The following is a 15,036-nucleotide window of genomic DNA, read 5'->3' on the forward strand; positions in this document are numbered from 1 at the left end:
TTATCTTATAAAAGTTAATTTTGATTAAATCATATAAAATAAGAAATCGCCCCCCCCCTTTTGTCTATATGTTTGAGCTTTTCCTTGTCTGTACATTAATTTTTTTTATAAAGAAAGTTACGTATCGTTTTTTTTTTAAATAAAGATATATTACATCAACTATTACGAATCCTCTAACATACAGCATATCTATATGCATGTGTACAGAAAAGAAATAATTTTATATTCCAGGAGATATAGACAAAGACAATGGAACGATATAATATTATTAATTCATCAAAATTCCTCATGGATTTATAAAATTTTCACAAATCTATTAGTTAATATTATTTCTTACTGTTGTCATTTTCCAAAAGTTGTTCAAAAATCTTTGAACTTACCATATATATGCACTCATTAATGGCCGAATCTCAAGGATCGAGGACTACTAAATTTCCAAGTTAATATTTCAACTACATTTTTTTCTTATATTTTTTCCGTATCTGTTGGGAATTTAAGTTAATTAATAGCAGTAACACTTATTTGTTGAAAGTTTACTCCTATTTATGCTAATTTTCATTGACATTGAATTAATTAAGTGCATTTATTGTCTCCTAAATGCAATTATACTGAATATATACTAGCCTATTACTAGTGCGATGCACCGGTTTCTTGATAAATATATGCCAAAATATTGCTAAAAGATGAGTATTATGATTGAAATTTTTACTTTTTTATAGTTTCGTATTCCAATAACTTTAATAAAATTATGGTCATAAATTAAATTTATAAAAATAATTTCAGACCATAAATAAACTCATGGAGAACACAATTAGAAACAATCTACTTTTAGTTCTTTTACCAAGTAATTTTCTAATAGAAATTAGACATGTTTGCATAACAAATTGGTTACTTTATAAATTATTTAATTTGTTTTTATACAAATATCATAATAAATAAATAAATATACATAATAATTTTTTTTTGGAATTAATCACTTCCAATTGACGTTTACATTATAATAATCTTTATAGATACGTAATTTTTATAAATTTAGAGATACCTACCAAATATTATAATACAAAGTACAATCAATATTTAAATAACCTTTCATATGTAAATTGGTAACTAAAACAGTTATTAATATTTTAAATTTCTATAATAAACTATATGAACAAATTTAAAGAAATTATTTCTTCGTTATTACATTATCGATGCAAAATCTATATATACATATATGTATTGAATTTGCTACAATATTAATAAGAACAAAGAAGCTACATATAAGACCTCTTTAAAATATTTTAGAGTTTAAACTTCTATGATAAAAATTTATATTTATTTGGGGCATGAAAATTTCAATAATTTCCTAGGGAACAAAATTTAAATTGATTAACTTTTCATAGAAAATAATATTAATTATCTATATTAATACATTTAAAGCGTAATTAATGTACAAATTCTATTTTGCGTTATGTATTATAGATGGATTTGCGTGATAAGGACAATTCACAATTTAGTCCCTTTTTTTTTTTTAGTTTTTAACTAGGTAACCCGTGTGTTACCCAAGAAACTTGTATAAATATAAAGTCAAATTATATTTTTAAAATTATAGGAATATTAATAAGATTGCATGAGTAAAGATAATATATTATATTGTCTTATAATTAGAATGGAAAATTTTAATTTTAAAAAAAATATATTTAAAGCATATATGGTATTTAAATTAATATTAAATATATAACGATGATAAAAGATGATTGCATCTAACATATATAAACTAAAAGTAATCTACTTAATTAAATATAAATTAACTTCAAAATAATAAATTACACTCCATCTAAGCAAACGTATTAAGATAACAGTATTCATATAATTAAACATTTAACATATACAAACATTTATATATACATAATTATACTCATATGTGCATTGAGACTAACATATTAAGGAAATGAAAGGGTTGGATTGCTGACGGGAAGGATGAGAAGTTTTTTAGGGACAAAAAAAAGTGGTCGACAAATCTTAATTTTCCTATACCTAACTTGTGAATGATAAAATTTTATAGATTTTTAATAGTTGGACAATTAAATTATATAAAAAGAATTTCATATCTTGATATGTCACTTATAATTATCGAGTAATTTTTTTACTTTTAAAAATAATCTTAATAATTAATTAGTATGTATTAATAATGTAAACCAATTGGAAACGATTCATCAAACTTGATTAAATTACAAAATGCGATAAATTCATTTAATGGAATTGTAAGAACACTCATTATTGAATTAAGAGTTTACTCATTATAATTAGATAGCGAGTTTATGTTGAAAACTTCAATTTTTATATATTATAATTGATGACAGCGCAAACTGCAAATGAGCATCAAGTGCATTTACAGTGACTCGGTATCACCGCCTTGCACATCCATCGAGTCGGATGCGGGAAAAGCTGTCACCGTAACTCAATATGGATTTCGCCTTCCCTGGGACAGAAAAAGCACTCAAATTTATTGCGTCACATTCCCTTCTATGTGACTTATAGGGTGACGCAATCTTATAAAATATTAATAAATATTGAATAAATTACGCATTTATTAACGGGGGATCATGCCGGGAGGGAATCCCAATCCACCTCACAGGGTCAGTCACTGCTCACCAGGCAGAGCAGAGCGAAGCCGAAGGTTGAAGAAAGAAGTAGAACGAGGAGGAGGAGAAAATGAGCGTCACCGGAGCTGGGAAGATCGTGTGCGTGACCGGAGCTTCAGGGTACATAGCTTCATGGCTTGTCAAGCTCCTCCTCCAGCGCGGCTACACCGTCAAGGCCTCCGTTCGCGACCCAAGTCCGTAACAATCATCCTCTCACCTACCCCACCACACCTCTCTTCCTGTTTCCGGCCATAAATGTTTAAGCTTTAGCGTGTGATCGATTGCCCCGGGGGGGTTGCGGCGGTGGGCACGATTCCTCCAGTTTGCCACCCGATCGCCGACTCTTTCGATCATCCGGTTGCTGTGAATGAAATTCGGTCGATGTTCGGCTGCATTGCGTTGGGCTAAGAGCTTGCTCAAGCTCAGAACTTTTGCTTTTTCTTTGATCGATTTTGCTGATGTTGAACGTTAATGAACTGATTGTCGGTTCCGATTCTCTGATGCTGTGTTGTTGTTTTGATCCATCGTTTTCCCGATTCCCTGATCAGTTTCAATTTGTATCTGCGCTTGAACCTCAGTGTTGCTCCATGATTAGGTGCATACAATACGATGAAGACTTCGTATTATGTTTTTATGCCTGTGTGCTTTTGTACTAGCTGCCTAAAAGACTAGTGAGCCTCGGTTTATCTCGGGGGTTGATAGCGGTCATGTCTATATGGCAATGTTCTGCCCTATATGAGCGAGGAAGATAAAGTAATTGCAAAATAATTTATAACAGACATGTTTGCAGAATATTGCAGTTTGTGATTCCATTGCCATTGATTGACATGGCAAGAGTTGTAATAGGCAATGGGGTTCAATTATTCCTTTATAGCTAGCTAGCGGTGCTTTGTTCTTGCATAGGTAGCTAAGGGTATAATTGAATTGTTTCTACTATCGCAATCTTTTTCTGTTGTCATTTTTCCCTGGGTTTGGACTTCAAGTATACTAAATAGCCGTACTTCTAGCATCTCAATACATGCTGACATTACCTCTGTTGTCTCTCCTTAAGAGGGTCTACTGATGCCTTCGATTTTTACATTTGTTTTTGCCATATCTTATGCTGCATTGCCTCATATTCACTTTTAGCTGACATCATTTCTCGAGCGTTGCATCTTTTAATTGATACCTTGCTCCTAGTCCTTGTAGATGGTCGTTGGCCTTATCATGTGGCTATACATTCTCAGAGTTTTTCTAGGATGATTTGAAATTGAGGGAAGTTCCATGTTTCTTTGTGCAGCATGAACCCATGCGGTTTGGTTTTTAGTGTGCATAGACATTAAGGTTATCCAAGAAATCAGGGGGAGGAGATGCAGCAAATTTTAGTTATCTTTGTGCATATCACATTGCATGATGGATTTATTTTAGAAATGAAAAGTTTGTTATATGTGTTGAAGTAGTTCTTAGAGATTATAAATTCCTTCCTTGCGTATCTTGAATCCCGATATCCCATGCTTTTCTGTATTACATAGTATTCTGTGCTATTATCATGGCTAACCTGTAAATTCTTTTATGATATCCCTAATATGGTCTCTTGATCACATGAACAGATGATCCACGAAAAACTGAGCATCTATTTTCTCTTGACGGGGCTAAGGAGAGACTTCAACTATATAAAGCAAACCTGTTGGAGGAAGGCTCTTTTGATCCTATCGTTGATGGGTGCGCCGGTGTTTTCCATACTGCCTCTCCCTTTTATCATGATGTCAAGGATCCAGAGGTTTGATATCATTATCTCATTTGCTTTAGTTGGATTCTTCTTGGTGCTTATTTGTGTTTAAGTTATTGGAACTGACAGAATTAGATGTTGAGTCACTAGTAAAATATTACTTGCGTTAAGCTCTTGATATTTGGGATTCATATTCTTTTGGAGTAATTATGTATATGTGGACCAAAAAGAGATTAAGAAGTGGTCAACTACCGCCATTGGGGTCTAAGCAACTATTTACCAGTCACCATCATCTTATTTTGTCCTTCAGTCGGTCAGGATTTAAATCCAGTCTATCATTCATTCTTCATGATTCAAGCAAATAATTGTCAGCCTTTGAAGAAATGCTTACTGAACTCATGCATTCTAAGTTATAACTAGTTGCATTTGAAATCTTCTCAATCCTGACCTTCCAAAAGAATTTGAGCTTATGGTTTCTTAACCATCCGTTTGAAGCAAATGATTCTCTAACCTAGCTTGGAATAGATAATTTTTTGGGAATGAAGATACATCATCAGATGTTCTGTCAGTATTAAAATGTTCGTCATTTTAAATCCTCAACATTTGGGATTTGTATATCTTTTGGAGAAATTATGGTAGTACATTTACATAGAAGACTACATGTTGACCCAAAAGAGATCAAGAACTGGTCAGCTACCATATTTGGGGGCTAAGCAGCTATTTACCAGTCACCATTATCTTTTATTCTTCTATTGGTCAATATATTTACCGCCCTTTTTCATTATTCATTGAACAAACTCCTAGTGAGCTCATACATTTTAAGTCAAACTTGTTGCATATGAAATCATTATATACCTGATCTTGTAAAAGCATTATTGTTTAAGTTTCCTTAACCCACCGTTTGAAGCAAATGGCTGTCTGACCAAACTTGGACTAAATAATTTTATCGGGAATGAAGAAAATACATCTGCTGATGTATGCTTACTGACACTCATGAGTGGTGAATTTACTTTGTAACTTTCTTGCTTCTGCTATTGAAATGATAATTCTATACCCAACAAATAATGCTGTCTAGACTTAGTTGAAATGATATATATATATATGCATAGATTATCAGCCTTCAATAGTTGGAAACGTAATTCCTAGCGACGACTTTTTGAGTTTGAATGTTCATTATTTACTCCAGCAGCTGCAGAAGAGAGAATAATTTCTTTTGATCCTCGTTATTGATTTTACATAGACTTTCATTTCGTCAAACTCTGCTGTTTTTTGGTCTTCTTGGCATACTATAATTGAAAGGCACATGTGCCGTTATTTCAACAATTTTGCACTGGCAAGAACAGATTTATGTCACTGATGAAATGGAAATGTCCTTTATTGCCTGAGCTAATATGACATAAGCATCTTGATCGTTGCTAAATTGTTTCATCTTTTCAGGCAGAATTGATTGATCCTGCTCTGAAGGGAACTCTCAATGTGCTAAAGTCGTGTGCAAAAGTGTCTTCCATCCAGCGAGTGGTCTTAACTTCATCAGTTGCTGCAGTAGCATACAATGGAAAACCTCGAACACCTGATGTTGTGGTGGATGAGACTTGGTTTTCTTCTCCAGAATTTTGCAGGGAAAACAAGGTAAATATGTGCTCTTCAATTTCTTTCAGACAGCGTAATATTGTGCTCTAATCCATCTGGCTTGTTCTTACCCTTTCTTTTGGAAATAGATGTGGTATGTCCTCTCAAAGACTTTAGCTGAGGATGCTGCCTGGAAATTCGTTAAAGAGAAGGGCATTGACATGGTTGCGATTAACCCTGCTATGGTGATCGGTCCTCTTCTACAGCCAACGCTGAACACAAGTGCTGCTGCGATCCTGAATATAATCAATGGTAACGTTTTGTAATTGCTTCTATTGCTAATAAAAGGGTCAATTCTACTCATGTAACTTTTATAGTTTAATGGTCAAAGAGACGGTTAATTTGTTCAATTTATTTTTAATTACAGGAGCAGAAACTTTCCCGAACGCAAGTTTTGGATGGGTCAATGTGAAAGATGTTGCTAATGCTCATGTTCAGGCATTTGAGATCCCATCTGCAAGTGGAAGGCACTGCTTAGTTGAGAGAGTCGCCCACTACTCTGAAGTTGTGAAGATCCTTCGCGAACTATACCCTCAAATCAAGCTCCCAGAAAAGTAAGCAATGGTTACAGAACAGTTGGTTTAGTATGATCTGCTTGGCTGACTAAAGGTAGCAAACACAGCTGCTACATGCCATCGGGTATATGACTTCTAATACGGTTTTTCGAACCACCAGCATCAATTAATAACTCCCAGGAGTTGTGTTGATGGTGTAACTTAGATAAGTTACCCGGACAAACCTAGTCACTGTCCAACCTGACTATAAGCTCGCTGTACCCAACTTCTTCTGTGGCACTTGCTTCTGTAAGATGTTTTACACGTTACGATAATTTCTTTTCCATAACTTCTTACAGGTGTGCGGATGATAAGCCTTTCGTCCCGACCTATCAGGTCTCCAAGGAAAAGGCGAAAAGTCTGGGGATAGATTACATCCCATTGGAACAGGGTATCAAGGAGACTGTCGAAAGCTTGAAGGAGAAGGGCTTTGCAACTTTTTGAGAGACTGAAGAGAGAGTCTCCTGAACGTGTGCTTATCTCCCTAAATAATAAACGCAAGACACGCTGTTCCTTCCAGTCGTGTTTGTGCCGTTCGTTACCTATTTTGAAGGGTCAGATTATCCGGCTTCTCTATTCTCAGTTCGAAACATTATCATATTAATGGCATGGTTATTTATTAATATTGTTCCTCCAGTTGCTTTTGTTGTTTGAATCCGTAATTTGAGCCTAATATTGGAGGATAAAGGAGTGCATGTTACGATAGCTCAAAGAAGTCTCAGTTTGCCACATCAACCGAACTGGTGATATCTTCTTAACCACTTCCACCAAATAACAATCTTGAATGGCTAAACCGTAACCGCGAACACGTAATGGGTGAATCTCTTCTCGTACTGTTGTTATGAATCTCATGGATCTGAAGCAGATGAAAGTACGTATGTCGATGCTAACGGTCCGACTCGTACCATGTGGTGAAGCTGCTATAGGAAGTGAGTGAATCCTATAGAGGTGTCGGAATTGTGCAAGCTGCCACTCCCTTGAGGGGATCTCCCGACCACGAATCTCTGTCCAGATAAAAAGTGCCACGTGGCAAGAACCCATTAGGGAAGAAATCACTCCTCAGGATAAGGAAATGGATCATGGCCATTTCCTTCAATTCCCGTTTTGCACTTTTAACCCACAAAACTAACTCTCCCTCCATCCACAACGTTGGAGTCATCAGAACACGCAGCCAGCCAGCCAGCCACATCACAAGCTCTCCGACAATGGCCTCGATGACCATGACAGCCTCGTTCTTGGCGGCTTCCGCACAGCCCGTCTTGGCTCCTCGCCGGGGCCTGATAGTGGCCAAGGCCACCAGGGTAGCCGCCGAGGGAGAGAAAGCTGGAGTTGAGCTCAAGAGCATTGCCAAGGCCGAGGAGAGGGTCAACGGACGACGGGACTTGGTCTTTGCTGCCGCCACCACGGCTGTTGCTGCCATTGCTGGAGCAGCGCTGGCCGACGACGAGCCGAAGCGTGGCACTCCTGAAGCCAAGAAGAAGTATGCCCCCATTTGCGTCACGATGCCCACCGCCAGGGTCTGCCGCAACTGAGGAAAGGGAACTCTGCTGTCTCTCTCACGAATCTTTGTTGTTGAGTCAATGCTGATCGGTGTGAGATGATTTGGTGAAAATCTGTAATGAACAAATTGTATTCTATGATCGGACAGCTCCTCCTCCATCTTGTTTCTTCCTTCTCTTCTGCTTCTTAATTTCTACTATTTTGATAAGATGACTTTCAGTGGCCAGTCGGTCGTTCTAATGTTTTATCGGGTTTCTTGCATCTCGAACTGAAACTCGCACTGCAGACATTCTTCATACTGCACATCAAGGTAAGGTATTTGAACCGAATTAGTTTAAGGTTCAAGCAATGGGATTCAGAAGGTTCATAGACGATAGCAATGGCCAAACTAGTTTCGGTTTAAGACATTTGATGCAAATATAACTGGCAGACGAGCAGAGGAACCTATCAGAAGGATCAGAAAACAGCCTGAATATTCGAGTTTCGAACTTTATGAGATTTGATGGACCATGCCGATTAGGTTCTTGTTGAGAGAGTTTCTATAGGGAACTCTTTTCCTCGGCAAGGAATATCCAGTTTCCCAGTAACCGATTCACAGGATACACCCTCAATAAAGTATAATACGCAGACATAAGTTGGTTCGGATTTATCTTCTGCGTCAGTTGCGATTCTACATTAGACACAAACAAGTTGAAATTTGTTTTTCCACATTCTGTCATACAAAGACATGTTGGATTAATCATCTGCCAATGTCTCCAAACATAGCCAAACATATCAAGTAATACACAGACCAACGATCTAAATATAGAACGACCAGATAAATTGTTTAGCTCAGAAAAATCAAAACGCAAGCAAAACAATTACACCAATTTCGTGGATGAAGAACCAAAATTTCAAATCTAGTCGAAGGTTAGCTGTTACCATGCAGTAACAGCTAGAAGTGCCGGGTCATCCTTTTATTTAACCTTTGACTCCGAGCAGCAGCCTGCATCTTAGAGAACTACAACTCGCTGGAATCTTCTTCATTTGCTCATTCACTCTTCCCATTCTGTTGAGAGGCAACAAAGTTGCGGACAACCTCAATGGCCAGTTGATGAGCACTCTTGTTCTGCAGAAGTGCAAGCTCCTCCATTGCCTCGTAAGTCCCCTTATCAGCAAAAAGCTTGAGATTGTATCGTGCTGGCATCTTCACTACTCCATCCCATTTGTCAACCCAATCCTGAAGTTTCTCGAATCCCTGGAGAAATAACAAAATAAACTCATTCATAATGACAGCCAGAGAATGCTTGAAAGGAACATAGAGTAATTGCTCGCCAAAATTAAAATATTGAGTTGGATCATACCATGCGGTTTGTGAAATCGCCGAATGATTCTTTCGCTTGTCTCTTTCGTTTCCAGTAATAGAAAAGAGGCTCAAAAACTTTTTCGAGCTCCTGAACCTTAACCTTGTTCATAAATGTTCTGGCCAAAGTCGTTTGGTTGGGGGTTCCACCAAGCCAAATCTGTTCCATCCACGAAGAAGGATTAGGCATCTCTTTCATTCCAGAGGTTTCAGAGACAACAATTTTACCACGAGATCCAAGTGGAAGAAGTACCTGATAGCTGTTGGGACCATCACCAACAAGTCCGAGTTCAGCCATGTAAGGTCGGGCACAGCCATTAGGGCAACCAGTCACTCTAATTACTACAGACTCATTGTACTTAAGACCAACCTACAACAAAAATAGGTATAAATTAGCACATAATTTCATTACCAATAAAATGCGCAAAACAGTTCTTGCTTTAGATGATGGTCATATACCTTCTCGAATACAGCTCGGACCCTCTTGAGAATATCAGGTATTCCCCGTTCAGCCTCAGTTATTGCGAGTGGGCATAAAGGCAATGCTGGGCAAGCCATGGCAGTTAAATTGAGGGAGTCCACATATTTAGGTTCCTACCGACAAGAAACAAAAGAAAGAATTGTGTAAAATATCAGATATTCAGATCCTTTTTGTTCAAATAATATTAGGCTGACAGGTAGACGAATCAAAGAAAAGCAAATTTAAGCAATCCATGCAAATCATTCACTGGAAGCAGCTGACTTCCTGAGCAAACTGATAAAATATAAGCACGCTCGAGAATTTTCAAGAGACTTAGACTCATCTTACCAGAAGACCACCCTGAGCAAGAGCCTTGGTGATTGGACGCTTCCATGCACTGCGTATATCACACAGGATGAGGTTCTGGTTCGGTGTTAGACGCACATTGAGATTATACTTCTCAATAACCTCCCTCAATGTCTTCTTCATCTTCCCTCCAATACGGCCATTATCAACATGAAGCCCATAAAACCAACCACTATCACCCTGCCAAATACACTTCAATACTTAGAAAATAGGAGTAATTGTGCAAAGAAGAAAATAAAACTGAATTCAACTTAGGACCCAGGGGAACTGCGCTGCCTTTGCATTGACATCGCAAAATTGTGATCAAGCAAAATGAATGCAAACAGTAAACCCGGCTCAGTGAAAGCAACCTGCTTTTGCCATCCCAGATAGCTTTTGAATTCCCATTCTGGCAAGTCACGTATTGGCTCAAACTTCTTTCCATAGAACTGTTCAACCACGCTTCTAAACTTCTCGATTCCCCAGGAGTCAACCAAGTATTTCATTCTGCTATACTTACGATCATCTCTTCTCCCATTATCTCTCTGGGTAACAACGATAGCCTTAATTGCGTACAAGATATCCTCTTTTGGTACATATCCCAAGGGTGTTGAAAGACGAGGGAAAGTAGTCTCCTGCCTATGTGTTCTTCCCATACCACCACCAACCTGCAAATGGAACAACTTTTGAGATACTTCAACGGCCAAAAAAGAGTAAAGCACACTAGGAATGTTTCATCTTACGTATAAGTTGAAGCCTTGAGGCTCTCCATTGTCATCTGAGATGACAACAACGCCAATGTCATTAGTGAAGATATCTACTGAGTTATCTGTCGGCACAGTGACAGCAATTTTGAATTTCCTTGGCAAGAATTGAGTCCCGTATATTGGCTCAGGAGAATCAGGGAAGTTTGTTCCATGGGAATTGTCATTACGAGCCTTCACCACCTCCGGGGGATCTTCCAGCCCGACTTTCTCTCCATTCACCCACATGTCGAAGTAGAAACCTGACTGGGGAGTGAGAAGAGCAGCAACATTCTCTGCAGTCTGCTGAGCAAACACGTATTCCTTAGTTGTGTAGGGTGCGGCGGGAGCAAGAACATTGCGATTGAGATCACCACATGCACCAAGGGTCGAACCCATGTTTTTTATTATGGTGCTCATCACAGTCTTGAGGTTCTGCTTCAAGATGCCATGGAGCTGAAACGTTTGCCTGGTAGTCAAGCGAAGTGTTCCGCTTCCAAACTGGTCTGCAAGATCATCCATGACAAGATAGAGCTGATTGGGGACATTCCCAAAGGGATTCTTCGTACGAATCATGAACGAGTAGCTCTTTGCGCCACGCTCATCTCTGTTGTACTGCTGATAGCTCCCGTGAAATTTAATAATCTGGGTAGCAGACTCATTTATGTTGGGGGCATCCGTCAACAACTCCTCATTGAGAGGGTATCTTATGAAATTGCTATGTTCCTTAATTATCTCAACCTTGCTCCGCTTCGGCTCAGCTGCAGTCTCAGGCTTTATTGGCTGCATTTAACAGCAAAAGCTATAAAAAAACAAACACCATACACCAACCGGCAACCATAATCACTGAAGGCACGCTAGCCAGATCTCCAACACGAGAAAATTACAAACAAGCTCTGTTTTTACTGTCCCTTATATTCCTCAAACTGCCAGAAAACGTGACAAAAGACAATTCAACAAGCTGTGAGGAGTCGAAATCGACATGAGGAGTCGAAATCGACATGAGGGTACATTCCATGCAGAAAGCAACTCCAACGGTCTTAAAGCGAGGAATTTTTTCTTAGGTCAAAGGAATATATCCAAAAAAACGAAAAACAGGACAAAAAAAAATGCTCAAAGCTTCTTCATTTCTCCCTCCACTTTTCAAATTGAGGAAAATTAACGCAGCTCAGATTAAACGTAGCATGCAGAACAGCAGAAAGAACACATTCCCCACATAGATCTCAAAATTCAGATAAAAAAAAATGACAAACAAAAATTCCGGGGTCAGTGGACAAAGCTCACCGTGGACACAGCCCGGACGACCGACTTCCCGGAAGCAGAGGGGACCGACAGGACATTCAGCTGCCGGCCAAGAGCGACCGAACCCGAGGCCTTCAGCCCGTTGAAACTGTGAATCCTGAGCTTGGGATCGCTCGGCACCACGGTGTTAGCAGCTCCAAGCGACGCCGCCATAAGGTCTCGTAGCTCCGAATCAGCAACACCGTCCGGACAGCGAGAGAGAGAGAGAGAGAGCTAGGGTTTTACAAACAAACTGCCCGGCTAGTAAAGGACGAAGAAGAACTGCAATTTCTCCACGCACAGATATTTTTTTGATATATATATATATATATATATATATATATCTGTAGAATTTGTTTGTTCGTGCGATTTGAGTGGCAGCGGCTGAAAAGTGTTGGATTATGATACGAAAAAATTTCAGCTTTTTTTTGTCTATTTATTCTGAATTTCTCTGATTTTTTTATATTTTTATTTGTCGTTCTAACGTGCGCTGTCACGTGCCTGACACACTGTTGTCTTTCCCCTGTTCAGCCTGTTCGGGGTGGTAATTCCACTCGAATGTCGTCGCGCGTGGTGGCCACCGCAGAGGAACCGGGTCAAATGAGGAACCGGAGGCGCGTGGGCTGAGTGGGTGGCCGGAGATGCAAAAGGGAACCTGAAGTTGGCCACTTAGGTACATTGAACCTGGACGGGGTTTGCGACGGACCGCGATCAACTTGGTCTGCGGCTGCTAATTAAATTAATCGCTTCCATTGAGGACATTATGTTTTTATTAATTTATTATGGCACATATTATGCCGATTCCTACTAAATTCATGGAATCAAAGGAAAAGAGAAAGTTTGACATGAACTCTAAATATGCCAATTCAGTCATGTTGTATTCTTATCTATCACGGGGGATTATTACGAATGGTCCTTTCTCACAGTGACCGTCTCCATTATTTAGTAAGAGAGATAAAGCCGGCCAAAAATTTATATGTTGCATTCGTCCATCGAACGAGTTTTCTAATGAAGTTATGGAACATCTCATAATTTGTAATCATGCTTTTATCTTCTTGCTCATATCTTAACAATAAGCACAAAAGTTACAAGTTATTCATCATTAAAGTGAATCCTCTACGTGTTCGCGTCGATTAACTCGCTAGTATGACTTGCAGATGCAATTTCCAGATTTAGTTCATGTAGTGTGGGGACCATCCTAATGTTGATTTCTTTTTTTTTTAAAGAAATGACAGAAAAGGCAAAAAGACAAGATGTTGCGGGGCGAATGGAGGAAAATATATAACAAGAAATAAGTCCAACAATCAATATGAATTAGTGTAAATAGTTCCGCTGTTATTCGTTTCGATTAAGATTTTGAATTAGAATTTTATGAATGGATAAAATTTATATTAGATGAATTTTATCCTCTTAGTGGATCGACTTGACTCAAACTGATTAGTTCCGAATATCATGATATACAAAAAAATAATAATAATTCAACGAATATCAAAGAGTTTGAGTGCCTATTAAGGGTATATGAACTTTGAGCCTCATGCTTTCATTATTAAGGGCCATGAAAAAGAGGAATCTCTTTTTCCTTTTCCTTCTTCTTTTTTTTGTCCCCTCTATAAATTAATTTTCCCGTTTGTTGTTTTTTTTTTGTGCTGGAAGGATTATATAATATGCAATTAATTTCCACTCAACTGTCTATTGCACTAGGTTTTTTTATCCGTGCATCACACGAGACTTTTACTACAAATATAATTGAATTTATCTAATTCAAGCTATACTATTTCAAAAATTTCATAAACATTATTTCTTTTTCCTATGGTATATAATATCTATTAATTATATCAAAATATCTTAAGGAATTATGACTAATTAATATATTACTATTATATTGAAGAAGGAAAGTAGTCGAACAACTTTTTCAAAATTATTATGTTTTAGAAATTTGATCAAAAATCAATAAACATGAGTTTTGAAGATAATTTTGTAATAATATTATTTATGCATAAGTTGTGATGATATATTAAAGTATTTCATGCCTCAAATATTTATACATATATAAATTAAAATATTTATAAACTTTTAATTTATATGCATGTACTAATTTAATCCAAATTATATATATTCACAATTATGCCACTATTTATTACACTGTTTTCAAGTTTATTTATTATATAGATTAAGCAAATTGTATAAGCTAGCTATGCTTAATTTTGAAAAGGAATTTGGAGTCGCCTATAATCATATATCTGAACCCTGCACTGTGCGTGTCAGAGTAACATGACATATTCGTTGGTCCCGTTTTGCACAAATAAATAAAATGAATTTTCCTTTTTTAAAAAAATTATTTTCTCATATGTTGCTTCTTTTTTTTTTTTGAACTCTAATATCTTGAAACTTAATTGGGTCATGACTAATCCAGTCGAGCTGAGTCGGCTCACTAAATGGTAAAATCCTTCCAACATAGATTTTCTGCATTCATAGGGATTCGAACCTGAGACTTTACTTAAATGAAACAAGTGCCGAACTATTTGGACCAACCCACGTTGGTATATGGTGCTCCTTTTATGAGTTAAAAAATAGTATTTTTACACCTTCCTTTTAACTTCAATTTGATGGAATGATCTTTTTTCAAAAAACTTAAATAATATTTATTTTTTCATTTCTACTAAAATTTGCTATATATTTTTTTTAAGGGATAATTGCGCCATATAACCTAACGTTTGAAGGAATTCTTAGTTCTAGCCCAAACTTAATTTTTTACTTGAGATATCCTAATATTGACGTGTTGGTTTCACATTTATCCCGACGCTAACTTCCCGTAAAAAAATGACGAAATTACACATGTTGCACGTT

The 15,036-nt window shown here is 37.4% G+C and overlaps 3 protein-coding genes across 4 annotated transcripts; 2 read left to right on the forward strand and 1 right to left on the reverse strand.

Moving 5' to 3' along the window:
- The first annotated feature begins 2,590 nt into the window (after nt 1-2,590).
- LOC116201848 (cinnamoyl-CoA reductase 1-like) lies at nt 2,591-7,154 on the forward strand. Its single transcript, XM_031533277.1, has 6 exons — nt 2,591-2,821; nt 4,217-4,386; nt 5,773-5,964; nt 6,054-6,216; nt 6,332-6,518; nt 6,818-7,154. The coding sequence occupies exons 1-6, from the start codon at nt 2,698-2,700 to the stop codon at nt 6,960-6,962; spliced, it is 981 nt and encodes a 326-aa protein (XP_031389137.1). The 5' UTR covers nt 2,591-2,697; the 3' UTR covers nt 6,963-7,154.
- Nucleotides 7,155-7,723: 569 nt separating this feature from the next.
- LOC116201849 (photosystem II 5 kDa protein, chloroplastic-like) lies at nt 7,724-8,265 on the forward strand. Its single transcript, XM_031533278.1, has one exon. The coding sequence runs from the start codon at nt 7,724-7,726 to the stop codon at nt 8,048-8,050; it is 327 nt and encodes a 108-aa protein (XP_031389138.1). The 3' UTR covers nt 8,051-8,265.
- LOC116201847 (sulfite reductase 1 [ferredoxin], chloroplastic) lies at nt 8,182-12,519 on the reverse strand. Of its 2 annotated transcripts, XR_004155955.1 has the most exons (9): nt 12,193-12,519; nt 10,909-11,691; nt 10,537-10,833; nt 10,169-10,366; nt 9,820-9,954; nt 9,614-9,730; nt 9,362-9,520; nt 8,940-9,255; nt 8,182-8,316 (listed from the first exon to the last, which is right to left on the reverse strand). XR_004155955.1 is itself a non-coding variant. In XM_031533276.1 (8 exons), the coding sequence occupies exons 1-8, from the start codon at nt 12,361-12,363 to the stop codon at nt 9,049-9,051; spliced, it is 2,067 nt and encodes a 688-aa protein (XP_031389136.1). In that variant the 5' UTR covers nt 12,364-12,519; the 3' UTR covers nt 8,707-9,048. The 2 variants fall into 2 exon arrangements, 1 of the variants encoding a protein (XP_031389136.1); XM_031533276.1 differs by lacking the exon at nt 8,182-8,316 and having other exon boundaries at nt 8,707-9,255.
- Nucleotides 12,520-15,036: the final 2,517 nt, after the last annotated feature.

This window comes from Punica granatum, chromosome 3 (genome assembly GCF_007655135.1).
Source record: "Punica granatum isolate Tunisia-2019 chromosome 3, ASM765513v2, whole genome shotgun sequence".
Lineage (NCBI taxonomy): Eukaryota > Viridiplantae > Streptophyta > Magnoliopsida > Myrtales > Lythraceae > Punica > Punica granatum.

Coding starts and splice junctions, on each gene's coding strand:
- LOC116201848 (XM_031533277.1), top strand. CDS start 2,698: ATGAGCGTCACCGGAGCTGGGAAGATCGTGTGCGTGACCGGAGCTTCA. Junction 6,217..6,331: donor GATCCTGAATATAATCAATG/GTAACGTTTTGT, acceptor TTTTAATTACAG/GAGCAGAAACTTTCCCGAAC. Junction 6,519..6,817: donor CAAATCAAGCTCCCAGAAAA/GTAAGCAATGGT, acceptor AACTTCTTACAG/GTGTGCGGATGATAAGCCTT.
- LOC116201849 (XM_031533278.1), top strand. CDS start 7,724: ATGGCCTCGATGACCATGACAGCCTCGTTCTTGGCGGCTTCCGCACAG.
- LOC116201847 (XM_031533276.1), bottom strand. CDS start 12,363: ATGGCGGCGTCGCTTGGAGCTGCTAACACCGTGGTGCCGAGCGATCCC. Junction 11,692..12,192: donor TCGTCCGGGCTGTGTCCACG/GTGAGCTTTGTC, acceptor TGTTAAATGCAG/CCAATAAAGCCTGAGACTGC. Junction 9,731..9,819: donor TCCGAGCTGTATTCGAGAAG/GTATATGACCAT, acceptor TTTTTGTTGTAG/GTTGGTCTTAAGTACAATGA.